Source organism: Penicillium samsonianum, assembly GCF_028829775.1.
Source record: "Penicillium samsonianum strain IBT 33392 chromosome Unknown utg000003l_segment0_segment0, whole genome shotgun sequence".
Classification (NCBI taxonomy): Eukaryota; Fungi; Ascomycota; class Eurotiomycetes; order Eurotiales; family Aspergillaceae; genus Penicillium; species Penicillium samsonianum.
The window spans coordinates 6,445,665-6,471,844 of NW_026643261.1; the positions used below are offsets into that span (position 1 = coordinate 6,445,665).

At 49.2% G+C, this 26,180-nt stretch overlaps 11 protein-coding genes across 11 annotated transcripts; 7 read left to right on the top strand and 4 right to left on the bottom strand.

The window, feature by feature from the left end:
- Positions 1–121: 121 nt before the first annotated feature.
- Positions 122–1,003, top strand: N7471_006116 (putative UDP-N-acetylmuramate dehydrogenase; the record flags this gene model as incomplete). Its single annotated transcript, XM_057278835.1, has 1 exon — positions 122–1,003. The coding sequence occupies one exon, from the start codon at positions 122–124 to the stop codon at positions 1,001–1,003; it is 882 nt and encodes a 293-aa protein (XP_057138445.1).
- A 317-nt stretch (positions 1,004–1,320) lies between these two features.
- N7471_006117 (uncharacterized protein) lies at positions 1,321–4,628 on the bottom strand (the record flags this gene model as incomplete). Its single annotated transcript, XM_057278836.1, has 5 exons — positions 1,321–2,267; positions 2,316–2,460; positions 2,509–2,766; positions 2,826–4,344; positions 4,402–4,628. 5 exons carry the CDS (start codon positions 4,626–4,628, stop codon positions 1,321–1,323), a joined length of 3,096 nt encoding a protein of 1,031 aa, XP_057138446.1.
- Positions 4,629–5,088: 460 nt separating this feature from the next.
- irs4 lies at positions 5,089–6,585 on the top strand (the record flags this gene model as incomplete). Its single annotated transcript, XM_057278837.1, has 1 exon — positions 5,089–6,585. One exon carries the CDS (start codon positions 5,089–5,091, stop codon positions 6,583–6,585), a length of 1,497 nt encoding a protein of 498 aa, XP_057138447.1.
- An 885-nt stretch (positions 6,586–7,470) lies between these two features.
- On the top strand, positions 7,471–10,121 carry N7471_006119 (uncharacterized protein; the record flags this gene model as incomplete). The annotated part of the gene is made up of 10 exons (XM_057278838.1): positions 7,471–7,574; positions 7,631–7,676; positions 7,771–7,924; positions 7,978–8,182; positions 8,231–8,798; positions 8,851–8,889; positions 8,940–9,008; positions 9,061–9,320; positions 9,372–10,018; positions 10,072–10,121. 10 exons carry the CDS (start codon positions 7,471–7,473, stop codon positions 10,119–10,121), a joined length of 2,142 nt encoding a protein of 713 aa, XP_057138448.1.
- A 416-nt stretch (positions 10,122–10,537) lies between these two features.
- N7471_006120 (uncharacterized protein) lies at positions 10,538–13,250 on the bottom strand (the record flags this gene model as incomplete). The annotated part of the gene is made up of 5 exons (XM_057278839.1): positions 10,538–10,796; positions 10,851–11,000; positions 11,057–11,136; positions 11,191–13,062; positions 13,131–13,250. 5 exons carry the CDS (start codon positions 13,248–13,250, stop codon positions 10,538–10,540), a joined length of 2,481 nt encoding a protein of 826 aa, XP_057138449.1.
- Positions 13,251–13,542: 292 nt separating this feature from the next.
- On the top strand, positions 13,543–16,164 carry spb1 (rRNA methyltransferase spb1; the record flags this gene model as incomplete). Its single annotated transcript, XM_057278840.1, has 4 exons — positions 13,543–13,560; positions 13,614–13,763; positions 13,823–15,542; positions 15,605–16,164. The coding sequence occupies 4 exons, from the start codon at positions 13,543–13,545 to the stop codon at positions 16,162–16,164; spliced, it is 2,448 nt and encodes an 815-aa protein (XP_057138450.1).
- Positions 16,165–16,622: 458 nt separating this feature from the next.
- Positions 16,623–18,203, top strand: dot1 (histone methyltransferase DOT1; the record flags this gene model as incomplete). The annotated part of the gene is made up of 2 exons (XM_057278841.1): positions 16,623–17,176; positions 17,240–18,203. The coding sequence occupies 2 exons, from the start codon at positions 16,623–16,625 to the stop codon at positions 18,201–18,203; spliced, it is 1,518 nt and encodes a 505-aa protein (XP_057138451.1).
- A 603-nt stretch (positions 18,204–18,806) lies between these two features.
- Positions 18,807–19,573, bottom strand: N7471_006123 (ATG16 family protein; the record flags this gene model as incomplete). Its single annotated transcript, XM_057278842.1, has 3 exons — positions 18,807–18,965; positions 19,050–19,426; positions 19,489–19,573. The coding sequence occupies 3 exons, from the start codon at positions 19,571–19,573 to the stop codon at positions 18,807–18,809; spliced, it is 621 nt and encodes a 206-aa protein (XP_057138452.1).
- A 294-nt stretch (positions 19,574–19,867) lies between these two features.
- rab7 (Rab family GTPase YPT7) lies at positions 19,868–20,900 on the top strand (the record flags this gene model as incomplete). Its single annotated transcript, XM_057278843.1, has 6 exons — positions 19,868–19,897; positions 19,987–20,040; positions 20,141–20,236; positions 20,299–20,478; positions 20,572–20,719; positions 20,791–20,900. The coding sequence occupies 6 exons, from the start codon at positions 19,868–19,870 to the stop codon at positions 20,898–20,900; spliced, it is 618 nt and encodes a 205-aa protein (XP_057138453.1).
- Positions 20,901–21,685: 785 nt separating this feature from the next.
- On the top strand, positions 21,686–23,265 carry N7471_006125 (DMT family transporter; the record flags this gene model as incomplete). The annotated part of the gene is made up of 6 exons (XM_057278844.1): positions 21,686–21,808; positions 21,898–22,221; positions 22,277–22,282; positions 22,352–22,424; positions 22,483–22,898; positions 22,960–23,265. 6 exons carry the CDS (start codon positions 21,686–21,688, stop codon positions 23,263–23,265), a joined length of 1,248 nt encoding a protein of 415 aa, XP_057138454.1.
- A 507-nt stretch (positions 23,266–23,772) lies between these two features.
- N7471_006126 (fungal specific transcription factor domain-containing protein) lies at positions 23,773–25,753 on the bottom strand (the record flags this gene model as incomplete). Its single annotated transcript, XM_057278845.1, has 3 exons — positions 23,773–24,466; positions 24,524–25,201; positions 25,320–25,753. The coding sequence occupies 3 exons, from the start codon at positions 25,751–25,753 to the stop codon at positions 23,773–23,775; spliced, it is 1,806 nt and encodes a 601-aa protein (XP_057138455.1).
- Positions 25,754–26,180: the final 427 nt, after the last annotated feature.

Genomic DNA, 26,180 nt, shown 5'->3' on the forward strand with positions numbered 1-26,180 from the left:
TGTCAGCCTGCAAACCTACAACACTTTCAAGATTCAAGTGACTGCACGCTATGTAGTCCGTATCCAGAACACCAGTCTCAACGAGCTCGTGGAGTCACCCTTGTTCCAAAGCCATCGCCATATGATCCTGGGAGGTGGAAGTAATTTACTTTTTACCGAGAAATTCTATGACGGCATTGTTCTGAAGAACGAGATTATTGGAATCGAAGCTATATCTCGAGACGATATGTATACGTCGCTCAAGGTCGGCGGAGGCGTCACATGGAGCTCGTTAGTTGACTATTGTCTCGCCCACAACTTTGGTGGTATCGAGAACCTATCCCTTATCCCCGGCACTGTGGGCGCGGCTCCCATTCAAAATATCGGGGCTTATGGGGTGGAACTCAGTGATGTTCTCGAAAGCGTGGAAATTGTTGACCTGGCGGACGGCAAGACATGTACTGTGACGAGGGCCGAATGTCAATTTCGGTATCGAGACAGCATTTTCAAGCGTCTGAAGGATGTATTGGTTTCTACTGTAACTATAAAACTTACCAATGCTCCCCACCATCGATTAAAAACCACATACGGCTCGATCCAACAAGTTCTGAACGAGCAAGGCACCCTCATACCTACCATATCGTCAGTCAGTGAGGCAGTTTGTCTACTTCGCAGACGCAAACTGCCCGATCCAAGAGAGTTGGGTAATGCGGGAAGCTTTTTCCAAAATCTTACTGTCGATGCTTTTACTTGCAAGTCTATCAAGAGCAAATATCCCGCACTTCCTGTATTCCCCAAGGCAAATGGGCTTAGCTCCATTCCAGCAGCGTGGCTCATCGAGAACTGTGGCTGGAAGGGTAGGCGGATAGGACGGGTTGGAGTCTATCACAAACACGCTCTTGTTATAGTCAATTTTGGAGAGGCTGATGGTGACGAAGTGAAGGCGCTGTCAGATCGGATTACCCAGGATGTTAGCTGTCAATTTGGAGTGTGTCTTGTGCCTGAAGTAAACATAATTAGATAGAGAAATCTTTTTTCCTGTAACTATTCGTTTTGATTCTCCAGCTCAAACCCTGATACACTGTAAATAAACAAAACACACCTACAATAGAGCAGACCTCCACCCCGAAGTATTTGTATGTACCTTCTACCTTTCGGACCTGCGCCTCCTCAATTCCCAGAACGTCTACGTTCCCCGTCTTCATCCATACGTACCACTCACCGAGACAGCCGGTACCCTTCAAGCTAGAACAGTCAAATATAAAATGGACGAAGAGACCAACAAAAAGTCTAGTGTACAGAATAAGAAAGCTGTTTATTTTCTGTAGACCTCGGTAAAAATCAGACATGCTCAGCGTCATGCCGGCGATTCTGTTCCCAAGAGGAATGGTACGAGCTCAAATCCGCAAGCCGCGTTAAGATAGCCACGAACTTCTTCGAACCACTCCACGCCGTCAGGCCCGAAAGAACCTCACATCCGACCCGCAGCACCCTTTCCGGACCCTCAGCCCCACAGATATCACCAACACCAGTAATATTCCCTCTCATAGCATGACCCTCCCTCACAAAAAGTTGCACAAGCTCATCATCGCACGGCCGGTCAAGATGAATAAAACTCGGTTCGTGGAGCGGCTCTGCACGCGGACTGGACTCATGGGACGTATGCGGGTGGCACGAGCCATACGCCCACAGCGTCAGCACAGCAATGAACGCCGCGACAGGCTCGTGGAAAGCGTTCGTCGAGTAGCGACGGATATGCCAGAGAGTGACGCCAGCGTGGATGATTGAAAGGCGGGCTTTGTATTGGTCGTGTTTCATCCAGCGCCAGATGTACTGCCACTCGAGGGACTGGTGTCGTTTGCTCCAGCGCTGTTTTTCCGTTGCTAAGGAGGTTGCGAGGGAGCGCATTTCGCGGAATGGAGCGAGGAGGATTAGCCGGGCGGTGTGGAGGTGGAGGATGGTTGGGTGCTCGAGGCCTGCGGCTTTGGCTACGGTGCTGTTGGCGGTCCAGTGGAGGATGTCGAGGCAGTCGCATGCGCTGTTGCGCCATTTCGAGTACGAGGGGATTCCGGGGAGCCAGACTGAGCCTGTGGGAATGGCGGTCTCGCATGATTGCTTTTTCGCTGTAGGGTTCCAGAAGGATAGTGGGCGGCGGAAGTAGTCTCCTACTTCCCACATTCGATGGTAGAGAGCGTGGATAAGTAGAATGTGACTGAATTCTCCTATCCCGGGTACTACTCTCTTCTCAATGTAGAGGATGTGAACCGCATCGTATAAGGATTCATTGGCTGTAGAAGTTAGAGATTGGTCTGTTTTTGGGTCTGAATATGAGTTACCAAATGACTTCGCCCACAGTGGCTTCCATGACTCTGCGGAGGATGCTTGCCATAGCTTCTCATGCGCGGGCAATGCAGCTTGTCCGTCATCTAGGGAGAGAAACGGTCGATCATCAAAGTAATATGCAAGAGTACAATCCACAAGCTATCATCGTCAGTAAAAGTAAAGGCTGCATTTTCCAACAAAGCTTACCCATATACAATAGCCGGTGCGTCTCCTGACCTCATCTTGAATCCAAGATGCCCACGCTGCATCTTGTGACGCCTCATTGAATTTTGTTCGCATCGGTGTCAATAACCGGGAAGATTTCATGAGTGCCACCAAGTCACCAAAGGTGCTCAATGCCAACACCTTTTCTCGCTCACTCCTACTATGAAGAAGCCCAATGCAATTGAACAACATAGCTTGCAATACCTCAAGAGAAGCTTGACCAGGGCGACTCTTTTCTTTCTGGTAGTGCAAAACAATTAGTTTGAAATGAATGGATGGGATGAGAAGACATCTCTCACCTCAAGATAAATACCCCGCCGAATCAGCTCGTGGAGAGCAGTTGTACACTGCTCCATCTCGGAAACGTGGGACACGTGGCAGCCGAGTGCTATTATCGACAAAGTCAAGAGCCAATGGCTTGTATTCGGGTCAAATTTAGAAAGATGTAATATCGGATAAACGGCCTGAAATGAATCGAAAAAGAAGATGATGAACTGGTTGCATTCGTCCGCAGTGGGAAACCTCTCCGATTCGAACACCTCAAAAAACGGAGTTTCATTGCAGCATAGTTGAACAAAGTGCCGATAAATCCCATCGTAGGTGGAGGTTTCAATCCGTTGTGTGAACCGGGTTATATCTTCCGATATCTGATCTGTTCGCAGTTCGGAAATGATAGGGAAGTTGAACCGGTGCTCGCCATCTTCGATGAGCAGCTGCTTGCCAATATCGACCGGCCCTACAGATTCGCTGGACCAAGGCGTGTGTTTCTTTCCGTACTTCGGGAGTCTGGATGGCGCACCATCTACATAGTAGTCCGCGGATCCCTTGGCAGAACCCGCTGATTCGGTATGAGGAGAAGCCTCGCTAATACCGTGGGAATACTGATTGGGGCTTTCCATGTTGTTTTTTAAAGAAACATGCACAGAGGGTGTCTGAGAGACTCGCTCTGACTGCAAAAAATTGATTTTCCCAGGGCTGATAACCGGTGGTTGCCACGGTGTCCGAGATAAGTAGGCACTTGGGCTGAGAGATTGGTTGTATTGCGAGGAAACACCGGTAGAGTGTGCGTGGCCATTAGGATCACCAGGAAGCAACTCGCTAGGGAGCCAGTTGATGGTGGAAAGCATGGACTGGTCAAAGAACGTGTGATCAAACTCTAGCGGTACCTCCGGATTGTTTGCCATGGTCATTTCAATGTCACCTGCTGGGTTCATTCCCGGCTGGATATCCCTCATTTCAGAGTCTAAATTGTTGGATGAATTAACCGAGAATGCTTTGGGGACGTCGGAGCTCAAGTTGTCATATGTCTGGTTGATACCCCTAGGGTAAACCCCTAGTGGCAGTGTATCAGACGGCCCTTGTATCTCATTTGGGAGATAGAAACGAGAATTTGAGGCGTCTGAAATGGTGTGTGCATTCTGTGGTATTCGTTTTGTGTGATCACTGCCGGGCGTAGATGATACATTGAGCGAAGTCTTGGATGATGCCGGCTCATTTTGCAGGTGTATAGAAAACCGGCTCTGTCTAGAAGCCAGGTCATTCAAATCTTGGTGCATGGGTTTGAGGTTGTTATTCTGCGCATCGCCTTCTTGACCTGAATCTCTCATGTCTTTTGCTTTGGACCGCCTTTGCGTGGGGTATTGGCATTCGAGCGAGCGAGTGTCGCACCGTCCACATGGCGTGCCGCCGCTACATCTTACTCTTGCCGTTGCGCAACTAAAGCATGCTCGGAATGTTTTGACGGTAATCCGGTGGGTGCGATCTTTCCCTCCCGTCCCTGGTGCATGGTGACTCAATTCATGTCGATGGAGGGTATCACTGGGGGTTGATTAGCATGTAATTTGGCGCAAGGATAGCTATAACCCAATCGCATACGTTCTTGAAAAATGCCGGCCGCACTGGGCACACTCAAACGGCTTCTCCTTGGTGTGACTCCGCAGATGTCGTTTCAGATGCTCCGGTCGTCGAAAAGTACTGCTACACACGGAGCATTGAATGTGACCGGCAAGGAGTTCGTCTGCATTCTGATCTGTATCTTGGTGAACCTCGGACCTCCCATGTGTTCCAACATGGGGATCCTCGGGATTGTCTTTACCCGACATGGCTCCGATTGTGCTTCAGAGAAGCAGATAGCATTTCCCCAAGCCAAGCTGATATGTAAGTCACATTGCAGATGCAAATGGAGAGGGGGAAGCAAAGCGGAGAACGGATGAATAAATGGCGGCTCGGTTAATTAAAGTCTGGGGTAGACAGTGCGGAGTTGACAGAGTATGATCGGACGTTCCAAGGTTGGGTATAAAATAGCGAAATCATACAGACAGATATAACATCTGAAAATGATTTTTAATCGTGATATGCGATTCTATGTGTTCGATGTACACATAGTCGCGTAGAAGAAACGTGTACGGTCGCGTGCACGGGCATTTCGCGTCAATATTTCCCCCTAAACATCTCAGAAATAAATCGGATGAAGGACCATCCTGATCTTGATTATCTTGATATTATCCTGATTTCAAGCCACATAACTCGCTTACTTACCGAATTTTGCGGGGAATCGATTCCATGAATGGCGAGGCCGCTTCCGCGAACCAGCGGTTGGGTGTGGCCCGGAATGACGCCCTACAAGGCGCCACGCTTGCATTCCAGCACTCTAGGGATCCCTCACCCAATGTGAAGGTCAGATCTTCCGCTGCCACTGCTGCAATGGCAAGCGATCGTCAGGCTTTGGGTCGTCAGAGGACTGGATCCGACGCCCCCGAAGTGGGCTCCGTAAAGGATAAGATTGGGAGATTGGCCAGGCCACTTTCGCCTCCAGCCAATACACCATTAAGTGTGAGGGGACGAAGTTCAGCCGCCTCTCTCTCCTCGGCCTCCCAAATTGCGGCACGGATCGCTGCGTCAAGGTCCCCTGGGCGGGACACCAGTGCTCCGTCGACAACTGCCAGACTTGGCGCAGCAGGTGCAGGTGCAGTACGAAGTGCGAGCCGGGTGCCACCCTCGCCAGAAAAGCGACAGCTACCAGCACCAACCCCTCTTCGCTCGATCCAAGGGAGACAGAGCCCCTTAGATCGCATGCTGCACGAAAGTGGCTTAAAATCCGAGTCAGATCTGCCTATCTACGGGCGCTCTCCATCCCAACAATCCAGGACAACTCTAGATTATCAGGATAATCGAGAACCGGGCCCCCACCTCTCCTTGGTGTCTCGGAATTCTTCTGTGCCACTAGATGAGCTGAAACCAAGGCTTCCGCCGCGTGTGCCTCCATCACGAGGGTCTACCAGAAACCATGGATTTTTCGAAACACCTTCGACACCGAGCGCGGCATCTATGTCAAGCCCGTCACATACGACAAGTACCCCCAGCATAATAGACGACTCTATTGGCATGAGCGAGGAATCCCTCTCTAGTGCTATTATCGCCTCATCCCTGGCATCAGCACGAGCATCCCCATCTATCAAGACTCCCCCGCCGCTTCCTCCACAGCGACGAGGGGCACGATCCATTCTACATTTGGCACACCAATCCAAGAGTGAACTATCAAGGACACCAAGTCCACCCAAGGGCATGCCGATGACACTCCGCGGCATGCCGAAACCCACCGATGCCGACTACCGAAAACACAGAAACCCCCTGCACAAACACCCCCACAAACACAAGGAGGGGGACCGTAAGCGCTGGAGACGCGAGGTTACCGAGAAAGAACGCAAACGTTACGAAGGTCTTTGGGCCTCTAATAAAGGGCTTCTCGTCCCTCCCGATCCCAGTGGAGCCGGGCCATACCCATCTAATGCCTCGGATATGGTTCTCAACCTGGTGGTGCGGGAAATCTGGTCCCGCAGCCGCCTACCCGAGGCAATCTTGGAGCAAGTGTGGGATCTGGTCGATCACCAAAATATCGGTCTTTTGATGCGTGAGGAATTTGTGGTTGGAATGTGGTTGATCGACCAGTTCTTGAAGGGACACAAGCTCCCTGTGAAAGTCCCGGACAGTGTCTGGGATAGCGTGCGGAATGTTGCGGGTATTAAGCTCCCCCTTGGAAAAGGCAAGGCCCATGCTTAAGTCTAATTACGAATCGGATTATGCGCATCCCTGTGGATAGTTTGACATCGATCGACAATGCCTAGCATGAAAAAAAAAGTATTCCAAATCATCTACGGAGTAGTACTCCGTAAATTCGGTAGCGTACTCCATACTCCCATATGAGTGGTTTAGCGATACGTTAAGGATCCACCCCGTTAAAGAAGTATTCGATATCACAAGTCTCCGACTTATGTCCGAACCTCCTGTTTGGTTGGGAGAAATCACCGGGAACCCTCCGATCGACAGATCATGTTGAATCTCAAAAGCCTTTCGCAGTAATAAATTTTACTAGTAATATTAAATTAGAAGATTAAATTAGAATAGCTACATCATCGCGCTTCGTTCGCTGTGGATCCACGTGATCGACTGTTTTAGGCAGTAAAATTACATGTCTCTTCCACCACAAAAGTCAATTAATACGAGTATCTGCCATACCGGTACGTACCCTCCGAAATCCTTCGAATATCAAAATTCCCTATCCTCTCCCTCTCTCTCCATTCCCAGGATTCTGTCAAGAAGGAGAGAGAAAAAAAAAAAGAATATAAAATGAGAGACATCTCCACTTTCGATTATCCTGCATATTCACTGCACTCTGACACCATCTCTCCAATTTGGGGTTTGACTCGATCTCTCTTTGCTTAGTTGCGAAAAGCAAATCCCGAACCTCCCCACGGCTCGGGATTTGCGAAGATCAAGCAATCACACGAAAGTCTCTATATCAGCGCCCTTTCGGACTTGCGATTTTATTAAGCCGCAGAATGCCCCATTTCAACTAGTATTCGGTTGCAAAGACACCTGGGAGGTGCAGTTTCAAATTAATGGTTCTGTAGATTATTTGAGGTACTCCATATATTTAGTGTCGCCATGGCCGATACTTCTCACGACTATAACGGACTGGCCTCGACAGCGCCTCGGTCAGTTCGCAAGAAGTTTGCTAAACCGCCAGTTAAGGTAGCCTGCCTGCCTTGGTGAGCAAATCCCGTGAAGAAAAAACTAAGGAACTTCTCCACTAATCTTATTCTAGTCGGGCTTCGAGAACACGATGTGGCGGCCAGATGCCATGCGCGAATGTATGTTTTCTTTGTGCTTTGAGTACTTCGGGTGCTTTTCTATTTTGGATCTGGATTGATCAATGTTCATTGCATGGACTAACATTTACTTTAGTGTGTTAGCAAAGACAGAGAATGCTCTTATCTACCCAGCAAACGAGGCGGGCCACGCAAAAAGAAGGAAAAGTCCTCCCTGTCACCAGAACAGGAATCGAGGCAAGATGATGATCTATATAATGCTGTCCCTTCGCCCCCGGAGTTTGAAGAACGTACGTCGTCGCCCTCATGCCTAACAAAAAGCGATATACTAACCAAAGTTTAGCACCAGGGATGTTCAACCAAATCGATGAGCTCTCTCTGCCTGGCGCAGGTTTAAGACATCTTGATTTCCAATCCGAAGTTCCCTCCATGTTCCAGAGCTTCTTCACTGGCGATGGCAGTCAGTCGCACATGCAAGTGCCCTTGATATCACCGCCCTTGGACAACACTCAAACTTTTGTAAGGACCTATGGAAGTGAGCCCGAAATGTAAGTATCCCTCTGCAACAAGTTCCATACATTGTCTAACATCCCCAGATTGAATGCCTATTACGACTTCATCCATAACTATTTCCCCATTCTTCCGCCACGGGCATCACCACCGTGCCGAGATCGACCGTTGAACTGCTCTGTTCCATGTTCGAATACATCTGAACCGATGATGATGTACCGGCCCCGTTCGCCTCTAAGTCTTGCACTATCTGCAGTTTTGGCTTTGATTCCGCACCCAAGTGATCTTGAGCCGTCATCCGCAGCGTCTGTAATCCAGCGCAGAACATACGCGCATGCTTTCGCCCAACTCGCCCATTCGACAATCGAAGCGGAGTGTGACCTTGATCTGTCCTCGACTGATCCCGGACAGGCATTGTCTGCCGCGCGGCCTTTTGTTGGACGGGAAAGATTCCACTCGCAAACTCCGGTGGACTATGAAAGCCTCCTGGCTCTTTTGGTACTTTCAGTTTATGAATACTCCCAACGCGGCAACTTGCTCAAGATGCGATATCGTGCTGGTCAGGCTCTTGCAATGGCTTTGGACAAGTCACTTCATGCTCAAATGGGGAATGATGAATTTTCGGAAGCTCGACGGAGAGCCTGGTGGATGACGGTTTGTATACCTCCTCTTTCATTGGTTGGTTCCTGATCTAATTGTTGTTTAGTATTATTGTGTGATTCAAGGATCGATTGTTAGCACAACGGTGAGTAAAATAGCTCTTCAAACATGAAACTGGAGCTAATAACGAAATAGATGCCTGCTATCGTTATCAATGACCCGCAGTTTACGACTCCATATCCATCGTTTTCATCAGATACCGAGGTTTGCACTCGAAGACCTCTTCACTATCTTCTATCCGCTAACCGGTATTTAGGGTTGGGCTATTTTGATACAAGCTCAACAAGTGCTTGTATCGGCAACCCAGTTTATTGGTGATCTGAACAAGTGCCTTTCGTCCCAATCAGGGATGTACTACATGTTCGAACGAATGCAGCAACTTGATGCCTGGACCCACTCTGTGATTGCACAGGCGGAGCTACTCCCCCTTCTGCCCCAGACATCAGATTTCGGCGATCACAACGAATCAATCACAGCCCAAAGCATACGCGCAATATCCCGAATCAAACTATCCAGGTTCGAGCCAGTCGCCTTCTCATACCTAAATCCAACTAACAATGACCCCAGTGCCCAAATAAAAACGCACCGCTTCCGAGCCTTCTCAGACATCCCCCTCTTCATCAAAAGACACTGCGACCTGACAGCAGCAAATCCAAACAGCACCCCCACAACCGTCGGCACAAAGCCCGCCGGCATCCACAACATCACCTGCTCCTGCTCAAACCTCAACTCCTTCGAACGAGCAGCCTCAACAGAATACATGACCCCATCCGATTCCTCCACCTCATCCGACATCCACCCCGAAATCAACTCATACGCGCCCCAGTACTCGCAATATCCATTCGCAGCCGGGTTCCCCTACAGCACGCAGCAGTCTGCGAAAATATGCCTCCAGGCCTCACTCGTCATCTCCCGCATGTTCCACAGTCTGCCCGTCCCACAGCCTCTTTCAGATCCCCAGCAGCAGCAGGGTCGTCCGCTGCCCCGGACCATGCCCTCCTTCGCATGCTGTCTGATGCAAAGTAGCTATGCTATGTTCATGATCTACTACAAGGCGCGCGTGGCGAAGCAACTTGCCCCTGACATCCCGGATAATGAGCATGGCGGAGATTCAACTGGTCAGCTCATTGAGGAACTACGACAGGGTTTAGAGCGGATCATCGCGGCCGTGTCGAATTATTCGCTTGCTTTTGAGGCTTTGGATGGGATGAGAGGTTGGTGTTCTATATTTTTCTGGTATACAATCTTCACACTAACATTGTTCTAGATGAAATCGAAGGTGCATATAAAACGGCGTTCCCAATAGCATCTGTTTAACCCGGGGGTTCCTTTTCTCTTGGGTCGTTCTAAGCTTCTTTTTCTGGCACTTTCAAGCCTGCCATATTAATAATGATCCCCTCCTCTCTTTTTACGACTGGATTCTCCGCTATTCTCGTTCCGTGACCAACATAATCGCGGCGTTTTGTGACATCTCAGACATAATACAAATATGATTCCCTTCGTTGGTACACAGGTTCATCCGCATACGAAATACAACTTCTATCACAATTCGACCAAGACCGAGAAGGGCATGAATCCACTGTTGCTATACATGGATGTCATAATTGTATTTATATACACACGGGCAGCAAGTACTTAAAAAGAGAGCGTGTATATTTCCATGTCTAATAAACCGCTAATATCAAATCTCCATTCAAGCAAGACACCTTCTAATTCTTGACTACCGGACCTAGCTAGAGCTTGGACCGGATACCTTCTAGTCTAAACTTCACATCTTTTAGAACCTTACTAGAAGGTTTCCAGTCGTCAAATTGCCTGAGCAATTCCATAGTCTCGTCGTGCAGCTCCTGGCGCACATATTCCTCTTCAAGTAGACCGCGCATGGCGAAGGGGAGAATGTACGGGTTTGGCGTGCCGGAGCTGCTGGCTCGCTTGACGCTGAGCGCGGAGTCTGGGACGGAAGAAGTCTCGAGTGCGAATTCTATGGCCATGCTGGAAGACGATGTTAGTTTCGGATGCGCGTAGGGATTCAGGACTGTTACATACGAGTACACGGCTTCATCGTCGTACAGCCGAGAATGACCCTCTCCTGAGTATAGGCTTCCTGCTAATGGGGTGCTTAGTTCGCGAATTAGACCGTGGTCTGAGATACCTAGGTTGCGAAGCTTAAGGGAAAAGCCAACTAGATGGGAGAGGCTGTGTTTTGATATTAGCATCGTCGATCAAGGTGGATGGGTGAGGGGGGTGCTTACAAGCTTGGGGCGTGGACTCGCCCATCTACGAAGACGGCGCGGTAGACGTAGGGGTGGGCTATGGGCGAGAAGAGGGAGGACTAAAGGCTAGTTAGCGATTTGATAGATGCTTGAATATCAAGATATGTACTCACCTCCAGTGAAACGAGTTGGTCATCGATACTTCCGATGTAAGAGATGCGGACACCAAAATTGAGAGCACATTTAAGAGCCGCTTCATACTCTTTTGAGACCTTGCTGAAAGGCAGTGCAAAGTCAAACAGCTCTCCAGCCGACCCACTGATCCATCGAGAGCGATAATCCGGGAAGGGGCCGAGGTTCACACCTGCCATAGCGCAGATGCCGACTCGTTTGGCATCAAGACAGCCGAACTGTATCAACTTTGCAACTAGCATAATCGTTACTGGCACACCTTGACTGTGACATGCGAACATGACGAAATCAGCCTTGCGGATTTCTTTCATCCAATTCAGAAGCAGCTTCCACAGGAGATTCACTCGCTCCGTAATGCGGCCTTCTCCTTCCAATGCGATCTTTTCAATATCGCAAGAGTAGCCATGGCTTTCGGTGTATTTCCGGATGGCATCTGCTGCCATATTAGAGAACCGGATGGATGTCCCTGTGGGTTGTCCAAGTAAATTTCGAATGAAAGGGGCGGGGAAATATCCATGGACACCAATAGCCAAAGCCCGTCTCACATGCAGCGGATCTCTGACCCTGCTGACGTGCCTAACCTCTGGTCCTTTCCCATAATGCAGGAGTCGACTGAGGCTTTGCAAGATGGAGGGCGATTGCTCATACGCATAAGTTTCTTCGAACTTGGGCAGTACTTGGTTTGGGAGAATTTGCTGTAATTGTTTCGAGGCGGTGGTATCGGCTGGTCGAGGTTCAACAGGCGGCATAGATGTAGGAGTGCCTTCAGTGGTGGTCCCATATCCATCTTTGAGACGGTTGTCTTTTGGGGGCTTGACTTTGATACTGCCTTTCTGGGTTATCTTGACATTCGAATCTGTGTCTGGTTCAAGCATTGTATGTTTTGATGGCGAGTTAGGTCCCATTGACGCCTCGATAGCTTCGCCTTCCTGCGGTTTATTGGAGGGTCCATCTTTGTTTGGATCTTTGGACCAGAATGACCAGCCAGATGATCTCGTAGTTCCGACCGGGGTTTGTGATCCGTGAGCTGGTTCTGTTGGCTCAGCTGGGGGATCTTGCGGTGCCATGTTTGTGTCAGGAGCCTCGGTGGAATTGTGATTCGCGGAAGGGGAGATCGTGGACTCTGTAGATGGTGGGTATTCTTGCTTGCTCGATGTATTTGTACCATACCACATCTGGAGCCACGATCGCTTCTGGGATGTTTGGGTGACTTCAGCAGTATCTTTGGTCTGCTCTGGTTCCGGTTCCAGTTCTTCTTCCCGTGCTATATAGTCTTTTACAGGAGGTTGGGCAACCTGCTCTGCCATTTGGTTTTCGGCTAACGGATTTCCCACGGCCTGTGTAGATTCTGGGACATTCGCAGGACGTTCAGATGTAGTTGATGGTCCATAGATCCACGAGCGCCAACCACTAGATTGTTCAGGGCCCTCTGCAGATCCCGCATGCGATATGCTAGGATCGGCCTTAGGGGTGGCCTCCTGCTCTTTGACTGGTTCCTCTAGCGGCTTGATATCACTCTCGTCGGGTGCTTCTTTATCAGATGTTGCCGGTTCTACAGCCTTGGGATCTTCGGTATCGTCGGCAGCCGTAGTGGAAGCCGAACCATCCGATGCAATGTTGACTCGGGTGGTGGTAGCGTCAGCGGGCAGAGACCTGGTCGAGGCGCCCGCTTTTTGCGTAAGTTGAATGGAAGGGTGTCGATTCTTCGTTGGGGTATCAAGAAAAGAAGCCGATGAGTTCGTGACGTTCGAAGCTACAGATTTGGCTGCTGAAATGCTCTCACGGGCAACCTCGGTAACTGGGGCTGCTTTGGACACTCTCGCAATGGAAGACCAGGACCCGGGGTACCAGCTCTATATGAACGATAAATAATCAGTAAATATGACAAAAGGACTGGCTATTCTGGTCACAAAGAGCTTACGGCATTGTGCCCCCGTGGCTGGGAATCTGAGCGGTCTCCGGCATCACCGCTCAGTCCAGCCGGTGAGTCCACGCCGGATGGGCTGGTCTTCACTCTCTTGCGAGATCCCTTGGGCGTCATGGAGGTAGGGTGAAAACATCAGGTCTATAGGTAGACGGTCAAATCCAAGTGACAAAGCATATACAAAGCGCCACAAGTGACTGGGGGGTGCCCGAGTGATATCACGTCACATGTCTGGCACCGCTTTGGCCTCAGGCAACAAACTGGAGAACCTGTTCGAAGGCGGTGAGCGATAAGTATTGCAACTTTTTTTTTCTCGGATCCTCTTCCATAGAAAAAGTATACATTCGTTCTATTTCCCCAGTCATTTTAAAAGGATTTTCTGGTCTATTAAGATCGGCTTTCCTTCAAAATGGCGATCCAGAAAAAGGTATGTTCTATTTTATCTCAGCTTGCATCACTTAATGTACTGACTATTTGCAGCATGGAAAAGGTCGTTTGGATAAGTGGTATCGACTTGCCAAAGAGAAGGGTTACAGAGCTCGTGCTGCGTTCAAATTGATCCAATTGAATCAGAAGTATGGATTCTTGGAGAAAAGCAGAGTTTGTATCGATCTTTGCGCTGCGCCTGGTGTAAGTATCCTCAAATGGCACCTTCTATCCCAAAAAGTCTTTCTCTAACGGCCGACCAGTCATGGTGTCAAGTCGCTGCAGAGTACATGCCTGCGCAGAGTCTTATCGTTGGTGTCGATCTCTCACCCATCAAGCCAATTCCTCGAGCCATTACTTTCCAAAGCGATATCACAACGGACAAGTGTCGCGCAACGATTCGATCTCACATCAAGCACTGGAAAGCAGATGTCGTGCTTCACGATGGTGCTCCCAACGTTGGTGCTGCGTGGGTTCAGGATGCTTTCTCCCAGGCAGAACTTGTTTTGGAGTCCCTGAGACTGGCTACTGATTTCTTGGGTGAGGGCGGAACTTTCGTTACCAAGGTCTTCCGGTCCAAGGATTACAACCCCCTGCTCTGGGTTTTCAAGCAGCTGTTCAATTCCGTCGAGGCAACCAAGCCTCCTTCATCCCGAAATGTCTCTGCCGAAATTTTCGTCGTCTGCCGTGGATTCAAGGCCCCCAAGCGCATTGACCCGAAGTTCCTCGACCCGAAGTACGTCTTTGCTGAACTTACCGCTCCCACTCCCAACTACGAAGCGAAGGTTTTCAACCCGGAAAAGAAGAAGCGCAAGCGTGAAGGTTACGAAGAAGGAGATTACACCCAACACAAGGAGCTCCCAGTGACAGAGTTCATCAACACTACGGATCCTATCTCTATCTTGGGTGGCTACAACAAACTTAGCTTCCAGCAACCACCAGGTGGGGATCTTGCGTTGTCCACACTGGACCGCTTGGAAGAAACAACAGAGGAGATCCGAACTTGCTGTGAGGATTTGAAGATCCTAGGTAAAAAGGAGTTCCGTAACTTGCTCAGATGGCGTATCAAGTGTCGTGAGAAGTTCGGGCTTGTCATCAAGAAGAAGCCCACCACAGAAGGCGAGGCAGAAGAAGTGGCCGAGGTGGCCCCTATGGACGAAGAACTGCAGATCCAGGAAGACTTGATCCGCATGCGAGAGGCGCAGACCACCAAGGGTAAGAAGGAAAGGCGCAAGGAGAATGAAAAGAAGCGCAAGGATATCATTCGAATGCAGATGAACATGACCACCCCCATGGAAATTGGTATGGAGCAGCTTGGTATGGGAGGTGACGACTCCACGTTCACTTTGAGACGCGTCGACCGGGAAAATGCCAGAGACGCGGTTGTCAATGCTCGTGATCTTCCCGCCGAGAGCGGAAGTGAAAACGAATATGAGTCCGAAACCGAAGAGAGCGACGAGGAGGAGGACCGTCTCGACAGGGAGCTCGACCGGATGTATGAACAGTACACCGGCCGCATGGAGGACAAAGATTCGAAATTGCGTGCTAAAAAGACCCGCAAGCAATACGAGGTTGATGAGTGGGAGGGCTTTTCTGACAGAGAGAAAGGCAGCAGTGATGAGGAAGAGGAGGAGGATTCGGATGATGAAAATGCTACTACAGATCAAGCTGAGGCTAAGAAACTTTCAAACAATGCCTCTATGTTCTTCGATCAAGATATCTTCGAAGGGCTAGAAGAGGGCGAGGAGGAGGAAGAAGAAGAGGCAAACGAAGAGGAGGCGGAGGAGGAAGAGGAAGAAGACAACATCTTTGAGATGGATGAAGATGAGGAGGAAGAGGAGAAGACTCCTGGCCCCAAACAAAAGAACAACAAGGACGCAAAGAAGAACGGAAAGAAGAACTCTGTCTGGGTTGACGAGTCCGATGAGAGCGAGGTAGAAGAGGCAGAAGGAAAGGATCCGCTAAAAGCGAACGGTCAGCTGGGTAAGTTGCAATTAATGCCAACCATGAATAACGTCTGACTAACATTTGTTCCTCTACTACAGACATCGATATCATTACCGCAGAAGCCATGGCCCTTGCGCAGTCAATGGCTACTGGAGAGAAGAGGTCGACTGACATTGTTGACGATGGCTTCAACCGATTTGCCTTCCGCGACGTGGACGGCCTTCCCGAATGGTTCCTTGACGACGAGGGCAAGCACAGCAAGCCTGTCCGTCCCATCACCAAGGCTGCAGCGGCTGCTATCAGAGAAAAGATGCGTGCCATCAATGCACGCCCGATCAAGAAGGTGATGGAGGCCCAGGGACGCAAGAAGTACAAGGCGGCTCAAAGATTGGAGAAACTGCGCAAGAAGTCAGCTCTTCTGGCAGAGGACGATGCTCTCAGCGAGCGGGACAAGGCCGGCGCCATCGCGAGATTGATGAGCAGGGCAACCAAGAAGAAGCCCAAGCAGGAAGTCAAGCTTGTGGTTGCTAAGGGTCCCAATCGTGGTATCTCTGGCCGTCCTAAGGGTGTCAAGGGCAAGTACAAGATTGTCGATGCTCGTATGAAGAAGGATGTTCGTGCGGAGAAGAGACTGGCAAAGAAGAAGTCAAAGAAATAGAGAGAGTGTTCATAGTTCAAATGTTTGAATCAGACAATTTACATAGCAAAAATAATTATGATACCCCAGGGTTCATTCTTCCACAAGTACAACCTCAAAATACATTTCAAAATTTCAAAATTTCACAATTTGATGATGATAGTGTTAAATAGAATAACCTACATGTATTCACATGTAACTAACTAACTAGTTAGTTAACTAGACGCCTATAGAAGACATGTACATATGAGGCTGTAGACCAAAGCGCCAAGTAGTGCCAAGGAACGCGGGATCGCGTGGTTTCCCCGAGTGGCGCCTTAATCGATAAGCCCTTCTCTTTTCTTTTCTTCTCCCACTTCCTCCGTCATACTCGCATTAGACTTGTTTTATTCTTCAACTCGTTTTTATTGCATACTTTGCATACTTTGCATATATTATTTCCTTTCTGCATTAGTTTGTGTATATCTTTTCCTATCCATATGGGCTTTTTCGACCACCTTCAAAAAGGAGGGGCCGGGGCCTTCACTCTACAACCAAAGAAGGCGCAAATTCGCAAGGTTGTGCAGACTCGACCTGCAGCTCCTACACGATCAGCCACACAACCCCCGGAGACCGGATCACCTCAAGTCCAGTCCTCAACGGAGCGGAACCGGAAGGCGCAGGCGTTGAAATCCCGATCGGTCTCCAGTGACCTGGAAGCACGCTCGGCAAAACGACTGAGTACTTCCTCGCGCATTCGAAAAAGGCCGACACCCGAACAACGACTTTCGAGCGACGATGATGCGAGCGATAGCGAGGCCTCATTTGAAGTGCACAAACGTGCGAGGACCAGCACCAGCGCCGAACTCGACCCGGAGCGGCGTCTCCGCTCGGTGAAAGCGTTTTCGGAAGAAGGATCTCGCCCGTTTAAAATGATACATGCCAAGGATATAACGTCGGGCCAGAAGGCAGGAAAGTTCAAGCCCGCCTTCGGCGCCGAGGGCAAGCCCAAAGAGATTCTCCTGCAATACCCCAGTGCTTCGCAGCAGGAAAGGTACGTTTTTTGGTTGGACCATTGATTTCTGGGTACTGATATGCTAATTTCTTGCTCTGCTAGATATGACTCTGTGGTTCCCCGCGAAAATGACGAGTTCCGACCTATCGACGACATTGTTCAGGTCATCGAAACGGTCTCCGATAATTACATCCCCAGCGAAGAGGCGGATCAGTTCAACGACGAGACGACCGGGATCAAGCGCCGATTACGCCGGGCTCTGGCTGTAACATCTGAGACCCAATTTCGGGAAGCTGTCGATGATTACAATAAGGCTATCCAGCGGTTAAGATCCAACGGCAGTCTTGCGAAGCATTTGGATGCAAAACAAGGCATTGGTTTACCTTGGGTGGAAAGAATTCTCACTCAAATTTACTCGCGCACGGTATCCCCTCAAGTGGAGTCCCTCCGACAATACGAGAATGGCACGGACAACGTCTACGGAGAGCTTCTCCCTCGGTTTATCAGCACAATCTTCAAAGAAACCAAGCTCAAATCGGGCCAGGTCTTTGTCGATCTTGGCTCGGGTGTAGGCAATGTCGTTCTTCAGGCAGCACTTGAGGTTGGCTGTGAGAGTTGGGGTTGCGAGATGATGTCAAATGCATGTGATTTGGCAGATCTGCAGCAATCAGAGTTCAAGGCCCGATGCCGGCTGTGGGGTATTGCGCCAGGCAAAACTCATCTTGTCCGAGGTGACTTCCTTGAACAGGAGAGTATCACCAGCGTCTTGAAGCGGGCTGATGTGGTGCTCATCAACAACCAGGCTTTCACCCCCCAACTGAACAATGAGCTGATCAACCATTTCTTGGATATGAAAGAAGGCTGCAAAATTGTCTCACTCAAGTCATTTGTTCCCGCTGGTCACAAAATCCAGTCTCGCAACCTGAACTCTCCGATCAATCTCCTCAAGGTCGAGCAGAAGAATTACTGGTCGAACCACGTGAGCTGGACTGACGTTGGCGGTACATATTTCATTGCCACTAAAGATAGCTCTCGACTGAAAGCTTTCATTGATAATACGCTATAGTCTTCAATGGCTGCTTGGCTTGGTATCTTCGCATGGCACATACACTTTTCGTTTCTCGCACTTTTGTACATTACGTTGTCTGTTCTTGGATATACTTTCCCTGTTGCATTTTTGTATGATACCATTTTTCGACAATCTGACCTGTACAAAACGGATTGTCTCTTCAAGTCTAGGCCCTTATGGTGAGAAGCTTCAGCCTTCCCATTCCTCAATATTTGATCGGAACTACAGAGTAGAAACAATCGATTACGCATTACCCCGGCAATACGGCTTATCGTATGCAACTCGATGGTGCTGTACAATTATCAGGACTTTGAGGCATTCAAGTAATTGCAGAGGCGGTTAGGAGGCTGCCTATTTACGTAGCTTTCCGATTATAGGGAAGAAGGTCATGAACCGCGGGCTTGCAACAGCACTTGCTGTCCAGGCGCTCAGTGGAAGGATCAGCAAGCCTTGGTATAGGCTGCATGATCATGTATCTAGCGCTTTCAAATTCCATCTAAGGGGCTAACTATCACGATTCAAGATCTAAATGCCACAGAAGCTATGCTCCAGTCTCTTCTAGCTACCTTGCCCTGTCACCTGCTCGGTGTATTGAGGCATTCAGGAATACTTCGATGCATCGTTCATGGCCTCAGCTTCTTGGCCCATTCTGGCCATCCAACGATCAACCAAGTCTTGATTCTCATTTTTAAGTCGAGTTGATCGTTCTTCGGCCATATTAAGTTGAAGGTTTAGTGTCGCCAGTTCATCTTGGAAATCCTGCAGAAATGCACAATTCATGTTAGCCACTTTCCCTCACCCCTGCGTGATTAGAAAGCCTATGTAAACATCAAAATAGCCTACCTCTAGCAGCTTGGCCTTCCCTTTCAGCTCCGCATCTCTGTCTTTCAATCGTAGTTTTAGATGCGCCCTCTCGCTTTCTAAGGTGTTGATTCGTCGAGCCTCTTGCGAACTCTTCTTGCGAAGTGTTTCCACCTCCGCATTCACTCTATTCAAGCGATCTTGTAATTCTGAGCGGGATCGCTGCGCCTCGGACAGGTCTGCACGGGTAGTATTGAGAAGATCGGTCGGGGTAGAATCTGGGCCAGTCGATCGTTGCTTTCTGGATGGTGCAACTATAGGAGATGGAACGGTGGGTTGAGATTCACTCTGCGATGTTGTGAGACTGGCGCATTTTGCTGCTGTTGCTAGTTTGCTGGTACGATCTGCAAGCTGGGCATCTAGATTTGGTAAATGATGTCAGTCGCAATCGCTCAACAAAGAGCATCACTGGTAGACTCACAGGCATCATAAAGAGTAGCATTTGATTTTTCTCGCTGGTCTCGGACTGTCAGGGCAGCCAAGTACTCCTCCCTCCAGTGGGCCATAAGCCTTCCCAAACAAATGGGGATGTACCTGAATGTGATGAAGTGGAGTTGGTTGCCGCTCCGGGCGCGAGATGCGGTGCTAATCGTTATCAATTGCCCACCGCCCGCTCCATCGCCCAGTTCTCCTCATGCATCATCGAATCCGGCTGCAACCCGACCCCAACTCTCCAACTATCTTGTCCTTATCTGTTCTATAAAGGCTTAGTGAAGACTGATCATAGGTCTTTACTTAACAGCGATTTTCCAGTTTATTCCTCGCGAATTTACACTTGGTCACTTGGCCGATTCCCAACCATGGCGTCAAGGAAGAAGGTCCTCCTCAAGGTACAAACTCCGCACCTGCTCCGTGTGACGAGCACCGACTCCTTCAAAAAGTGGAATGTTTACTGACTGGGGTCTTATTGGAAATCTAGGTTATCATCCTTGGTGACAGTGGTGTCGGAAAAACAAGTTTGATGAACCAATATGTCCGTTCAACCTCACCCCCAACTAGCGCTCTACGGCTGTACCGCGGTCGGTGACGAATACCTATAACCGCTAACACGCAATTTTTTTCGAGATGAATAGGTCAATAAGAAGTTCAGTGGAAGCTACAAAGCCACTATCGGAGCCGATTTCCTCACAAAGGAAGTTCTTGTCGACGACCGACTGGTGACAATGCAGGTATGGCGTTGGAGACCCTAGCACAATCGTGATGAGGGGCAATAACTGACTCGGAGTGTCAGATCTGGGATACTGCAGGCCAAGAGCGGTTCCAGTCATTGGGAGTCGCGTTCTACCGTGGAGCCGACTGCTGCGTCCTGGTCTACGATGTGAACAACTCGAAGAGTTTTGAAGCTCTCGACAGCTGGCGGGATGAGTTCTTGATCCAGGCAAGCCCGAGAGATCCAGAGAGTTTCCCATTCGTAAGTGGCGTTCCCGCATTCCTTCTCCTTATCTCGTGCGCTGCGGCAGCAGGTAAAAATGATATGTTGGTCCGTGCTGATAGTCATGTGCAGGTTGTCATCGGTAACAAGATCGATGTAGAGGAGAACAAGCGTATGATCTCCTCAAAACGGGCCATGACTTTCTGCCAGTCAAAGGGTAACATTCCCTACTTCGAGACCAGTGCCAAGGAGGCTGTCAACGTCGAGCAGGCGTTTGAAGGTGAGTCAAATTTCACATCTAGTCGTGCTAAAAGCGATTGTTCTCTTCCGAGGTTGCTAATCACTATTTAGTTATCGCGCGGAGTGCACTTGCCCAGGAAGAGGCCGAGGAATTCAGTGGTGAATTCAGCGACCCAATCAACATCCATCTAGACAATGACCGTGATGGATGCGCCTGTTGATATACCCTTCCCATTCCCATGATGTTCCAGCGACCTATTTCCTTTGTGTTTCCTTTTTCCGACTACTATTTGGTTGGCCTCCGGCCCTGAGTCTGTAGAGAAGACCATGTGGTTTTGCTTTGGATGACCTTGCCCTTCCCCCGGTGTCTTGTAGATGTCTTGGTTTCAATTGTGCAATTTGCCTGAGAAAGTCACATCTTATGTACTCAAACCTTTCTCGGTTCAGTTTTAGGCAGACAATGTCTTTGTTGGGCGTAATGCAATACCTTTATTCCGTAATAGGCAGTTCGTCGCGCGTATTTTATCGAAGTAAACATTGAATCCACATGCAGTACTATCAGATGACCCGTCATCATCAGGGCAGATTCCTCCTAGTGGCAGCCATTGGACATGTATCTCAACACCTGTCACTTATGATTAAGTACTACAATAAATTGTACGAAGTACATAACAGCACAGTCAACATATAATATCGGCCGCGACTACATTTCTCCCCACCCGGACCCTTATCTCTCGCGAATGCTTGGCATCTACCCCCGTGTTCTCTTCACCCGCATATCTTTAGGCAGGAAGTCTCGTGACACTCATTTGCTCCTGCACTGGAGATCCTTGCCCGTCGCGCTTCAGATGACAGCATTCCGACTGATAACCCGTCCAACTCGGCATCTTCGGCTGCAAACGTAGCGATTGCGACATCGGCAACACGAGGTTCCTGACCAGCATTACACCTTGACGAGTCGCGCAAATTCACGTCCTCTCACAAACAACTATAATTACCAATTGCCATGGCCTCGACCACCCCCGAAGGACCTGGCATGATGCCACTGGGAATAGCGCGGCGAACATTAGGAATCATCCTGCTCCTGGTGGTGGTTGTGCTATGGACAACCTCGAATTTCCTTGGAAGTGTATCCGCGCCCTTTTCCTGAGAAATCATAACGCAAAAGACATATATTGTTGCACACATTTGGCTAATTACATATCGAATGCCATCCAGACTATCTTCGCCGACAAAACCTACCCGAAACCTTTCTTCGTAACTTATACGAATACCTCCATGTTTATGATGCCCCTCCTTATTATCGTCGCTCGTCGAACATGGGCTCTTTGGCGCCACGGGAAACTCTCTCAGATCACTTCGATAAAGACCTTTTTGAATCACTTGGATTCGCATGACCCCAAGGCCGAGGAGGAGAGCATGCTGCGCAACGACTCCGATGAAGAGGGTGGGCGATTCTCGCGGGAGAGACAGGATGCTCCAAGCGGAAAACTAGGGCTCAAAGCAACAGCTAAACTCAGTATTCAGTTTTGTCTTCTCTGGGTAAGCACACAATCTTGAAGTTTGGATATATGATCAGCTGGCTAACCTGTCATAGTTTACTGTATGTCGTACACCTCACGATGTGGAAGCTTATGTGTTGGAAGTGAGCTAATCGAGATTCTTTGGATAGGCAAATTACTTCGCCATGGGGTGCCTTCAATTCACCTCAGTTGGAAGCACAACCATTCTAACTTCCACCAGTGGTAAGGATTCCCCTGTTTAGATGTGTTCAAAATCCGATTCTCACCCTCACTCTTCTAGGTGTATGGACCATGGTCTTCGGCGCCCTGCTCCGTGTTGAGAAATTCACCATGCGCAAATTCATGGGTGTCATGGCCTCTCTGATTGGCATTATCCTGATTTCGCGCGTAGATCTCTCTGAGCCAGATTCAGGTGAGGGCGGAGATAGTAGTGAGGGTTCATTCCCACACAAATCATCAGGGGAGATTGCCCTTGGCGATGCCATGGCAGCGTTCAGTGCCATCCTGTACGGTCTTTACACCGTCGTGATGAAGAAACAAGTTGGCGATGAGTCCCGTGTAAACATGCCACTGTTCTTCGGACTGGTTGGATTCTTCAACATTATCTTCCTGTGGCCCGGTTTCTTCATCCTGCACTGGACTGGAATGGAGCCCTTCTCCTTGCCCGAAACGTCGCGAGTATGGTCAATCATTCTGGTATGACTCCGAGTCCTCTTTTTCACCTTGATTATTATTTGACTAACCTCACGCCTATCAGACTAACGGGTTTGCATCATTTGTCTCTGATATTGCCTGGGCTTACGCTATGCTTCTTACCACACCGCTTATCGTGACTGTCGGACTCAGTATGACCATCCCGCTCTCCCTGGTTGGACAGATGGTCCTACAGTCACAGTACTCCAGTCCCCTGTACTGGGTTGGAGCAGCTATCGTGTTCTTGTCGTTCTTGGTTGTGCAGCACGAGAGCAAGCCTCAGGACGATCTCACCACTACTGATGGAGCAGGCAGGTCCTTCTCAGGCGAGTATAACAGTATTCCTGTTGAAGAAGAGGAAATGCGTTAGTTTGAGGTTAAGAAGGCTTTTATATTTATCGCTACACATTTGTTGTAGCTTGTTCACATTACAATTTTAGTTTCTTCTCCAGCTACCCTTCGCTAGCTAGCGAAAGGGCTGGTATTCCCAGTATAGATTATAGAATCATTCAACAACATGCTCGTTAACTCTACTTCTGCGCATGCATTTTGGTCGACCTCTCGGCAAAATTTGTCATCCAGTTGTAGATGGATGATTTGCCGAGTTCTAATCAACTTTAAAAACAATTCCCATATAATCACATATCTGATCTTTCACATTTGAGATTGGGGGTTTCAGCCAAGGCCGACCAAAAGCTTGGTTTAACCGAGATAAACTTATAATCACACCTCCGAGCCCTATGTGTGACAGCTGAAGAAATATCCAGAATAGTTAGAAATCCAAGTTTGAATGGTGGTATTTTCATAGTGTTTTGGGTATATATATGGACATATACACCGGATTTCAGATCAAGGATAGGTATGTCTCAAATATTCATTACTCTCCAGTACACTCAATTGCCTCCCGCACATGGGTTGGCAAGAAAAAATTCCTAGTCAGGCCCATCCAATGCGGCCCATTCAATCTAACAAGCGCAAGATCCATCATTTGACATTGACCCCGAACAAGCGCCTGCCGCCACATATCTACCAGTCCCCGGGCGCGAACGGCATGTTCTTTTGACGGGGCCTGGACAACGAGAAGCATCATGAAGCTGGAAACAGTCGCGAAACCGATTCGACACCACGAGAACCAGAATGCGGATAGATCGCAGGGCATTCGCAGCACGGAGCGAAGCATACTTGCGGCGCAGTTCTCTGCTGCTTTGAGCACTGCGTTTCCGGTGTCGTTGTCTATTGCGGGGACGGGGTCGATTTCCTCGGCGGAAATTATATGTGCGATGTAGTCGTCTACCATGGTTTCGAGGCTATCTTGGGGTTCCTCGAAGAGGCGTGGTGGGGCTGCGGAGCGGACCATTGGTCTGAGGAGGGCGCGGAAGATGAATACTTCGAGCAGAATGTAGGTGAAATGCAGGCAGTCCGATTGGTTGTTTTGGGGGAAGGGTTTGTTTTGATGGCGGAGGCTGGGTGGGAGGTGGGAATACCATTCCTTTAGCTTGGTTAGGAGGGAGCGTGCTGTTGCGAGTGATTCGGGGAAGTTGGATGATAGGCGTTGGGCGGCGCGCAGGGAACTGGCACTTGGATTAGCATGCTAACACTGGATTTTGTGCTATTGTGGGAGGGCTAACAATAGACGATGCTGGACTTCGTCGGCGAGACAGGATAGACGTGCAAAGCCCTGGAATTGAAGTGCACAAAGAACCTCCCGGGCTTGATTGTCCGGCGAGAACACTTCAGTGTCGATGCGAAAGTCGTCATCGTCGAGATCTGTCACATCCCATTCATCATGTCGAATATACGGGGGCCGACCCATTAGCAGACTTCGCCATTTGTCCTCGGCGTACAGAGCCCACCAAAGTCTTCTGCGCAGTCGGCGTTCCCATGCGGGCAGACCCATTGGTCGGCACTCTAACTGGAGGCCTAGTGAGGTTGCTAGACCAACTAACATTCCGACAAATGACCACACCAAAGGACTATCGGCGACGGCACTTTGACTTCCCTGTTGTTGCTTGTGCAGGTATAGAAGTCCTGCCTGCAGGGTTGCTAAGTGTGGTGTATGGATTTCTTCAAGTATCATCTCGAAAGTGATTCGCCATAATCTGTCTGTCGGTGGCGTGGTGTATGCATTTATAATACTCAGGTACTCGTCAAATTTGGTAAATGGTTGGGCCAATGCGTAGATGGCCGCTAGAAGATGTACTGGTATATTTTGTAGGATGCTTGTGTCGGGGATTGGGTGTGAAGGCGTGATTCCAAACTTCGACCGCGATATGATGGGTAGAGTTGGGAAGATGAATCTCAAGAAGCTGCGAGGAATCAGCCAATGGCTTTGTGAAATATCGTCTGTGGATCAACCAAAAATATATAAATAACAAACAATCTGAAATATAACGGAATATATGCAAATGAACGACGACGACGTACAGCGAAACCAATCTCTGCCCACACTCGAGAGATACCAACGAATTCAGCTCGTCTCTCCGAGATCCGATGCTTGGATACCTCGTCGTCTCTTTGGCCGCATCATAAAGCTCATCCGCTGTGACGAGGAAATGCACAGGAATCTTCTCATCCCGCGGCACGCCGCCAGCGTTACGGAAATGAACCTGATGGAAAAGAAGAAAACCATGTTCATCAAACTTGCAATGTCGCAACAGCCATGGATCTGATTCACCAGATGCACCAATGAGCTGCGATGAGACGCCTTTGAGATAGTCTAGTGTTTGGATAGCCTGAGGCATTGGCCTCTCCGGTAAGGGATAGGCTGGCTGTAGCGGGAGAAGGAAATCACCGGCTGGGTCATTAATTGGATTTGAGTCATAATTTATCGTTGATTCAAAACCGGTGGGTGTTTGCATTGTCTGGAATTGATCAACATCAGTCGCCGGAGACGCTTTCTCGCTATTTCCATATTCAGCCTCTTGGTGATCTGACAGGGATCCAAAACGAGGTAGGAATGATGGATGGAGGGAAAGAGTAAAGCTGCAGGGTGAAGATCTCGATTGACAACGTTGACAGCTTTTTCCTTCATCTGCTTCACATCGAAGCTTTTTGCGGCGACATTGGTCGCATGGCGGATGACGTTTAGATCGATAGGGACGGCCAGTATCTCGATGTTGCCTAGGGTTTTGCATGGGCGACTCCATGGCTAGACTAGTCAAGCTAGGAGTAAAGCGAGACCGGCGAGCAAATATAGAGTACGGCGAATGTATCTAGTTCGGTAGGTAATCTTGAAATAGTTCGGGTGTGGAACCGGAACGCTTCGGTGAACTCGTGAGCTGATTC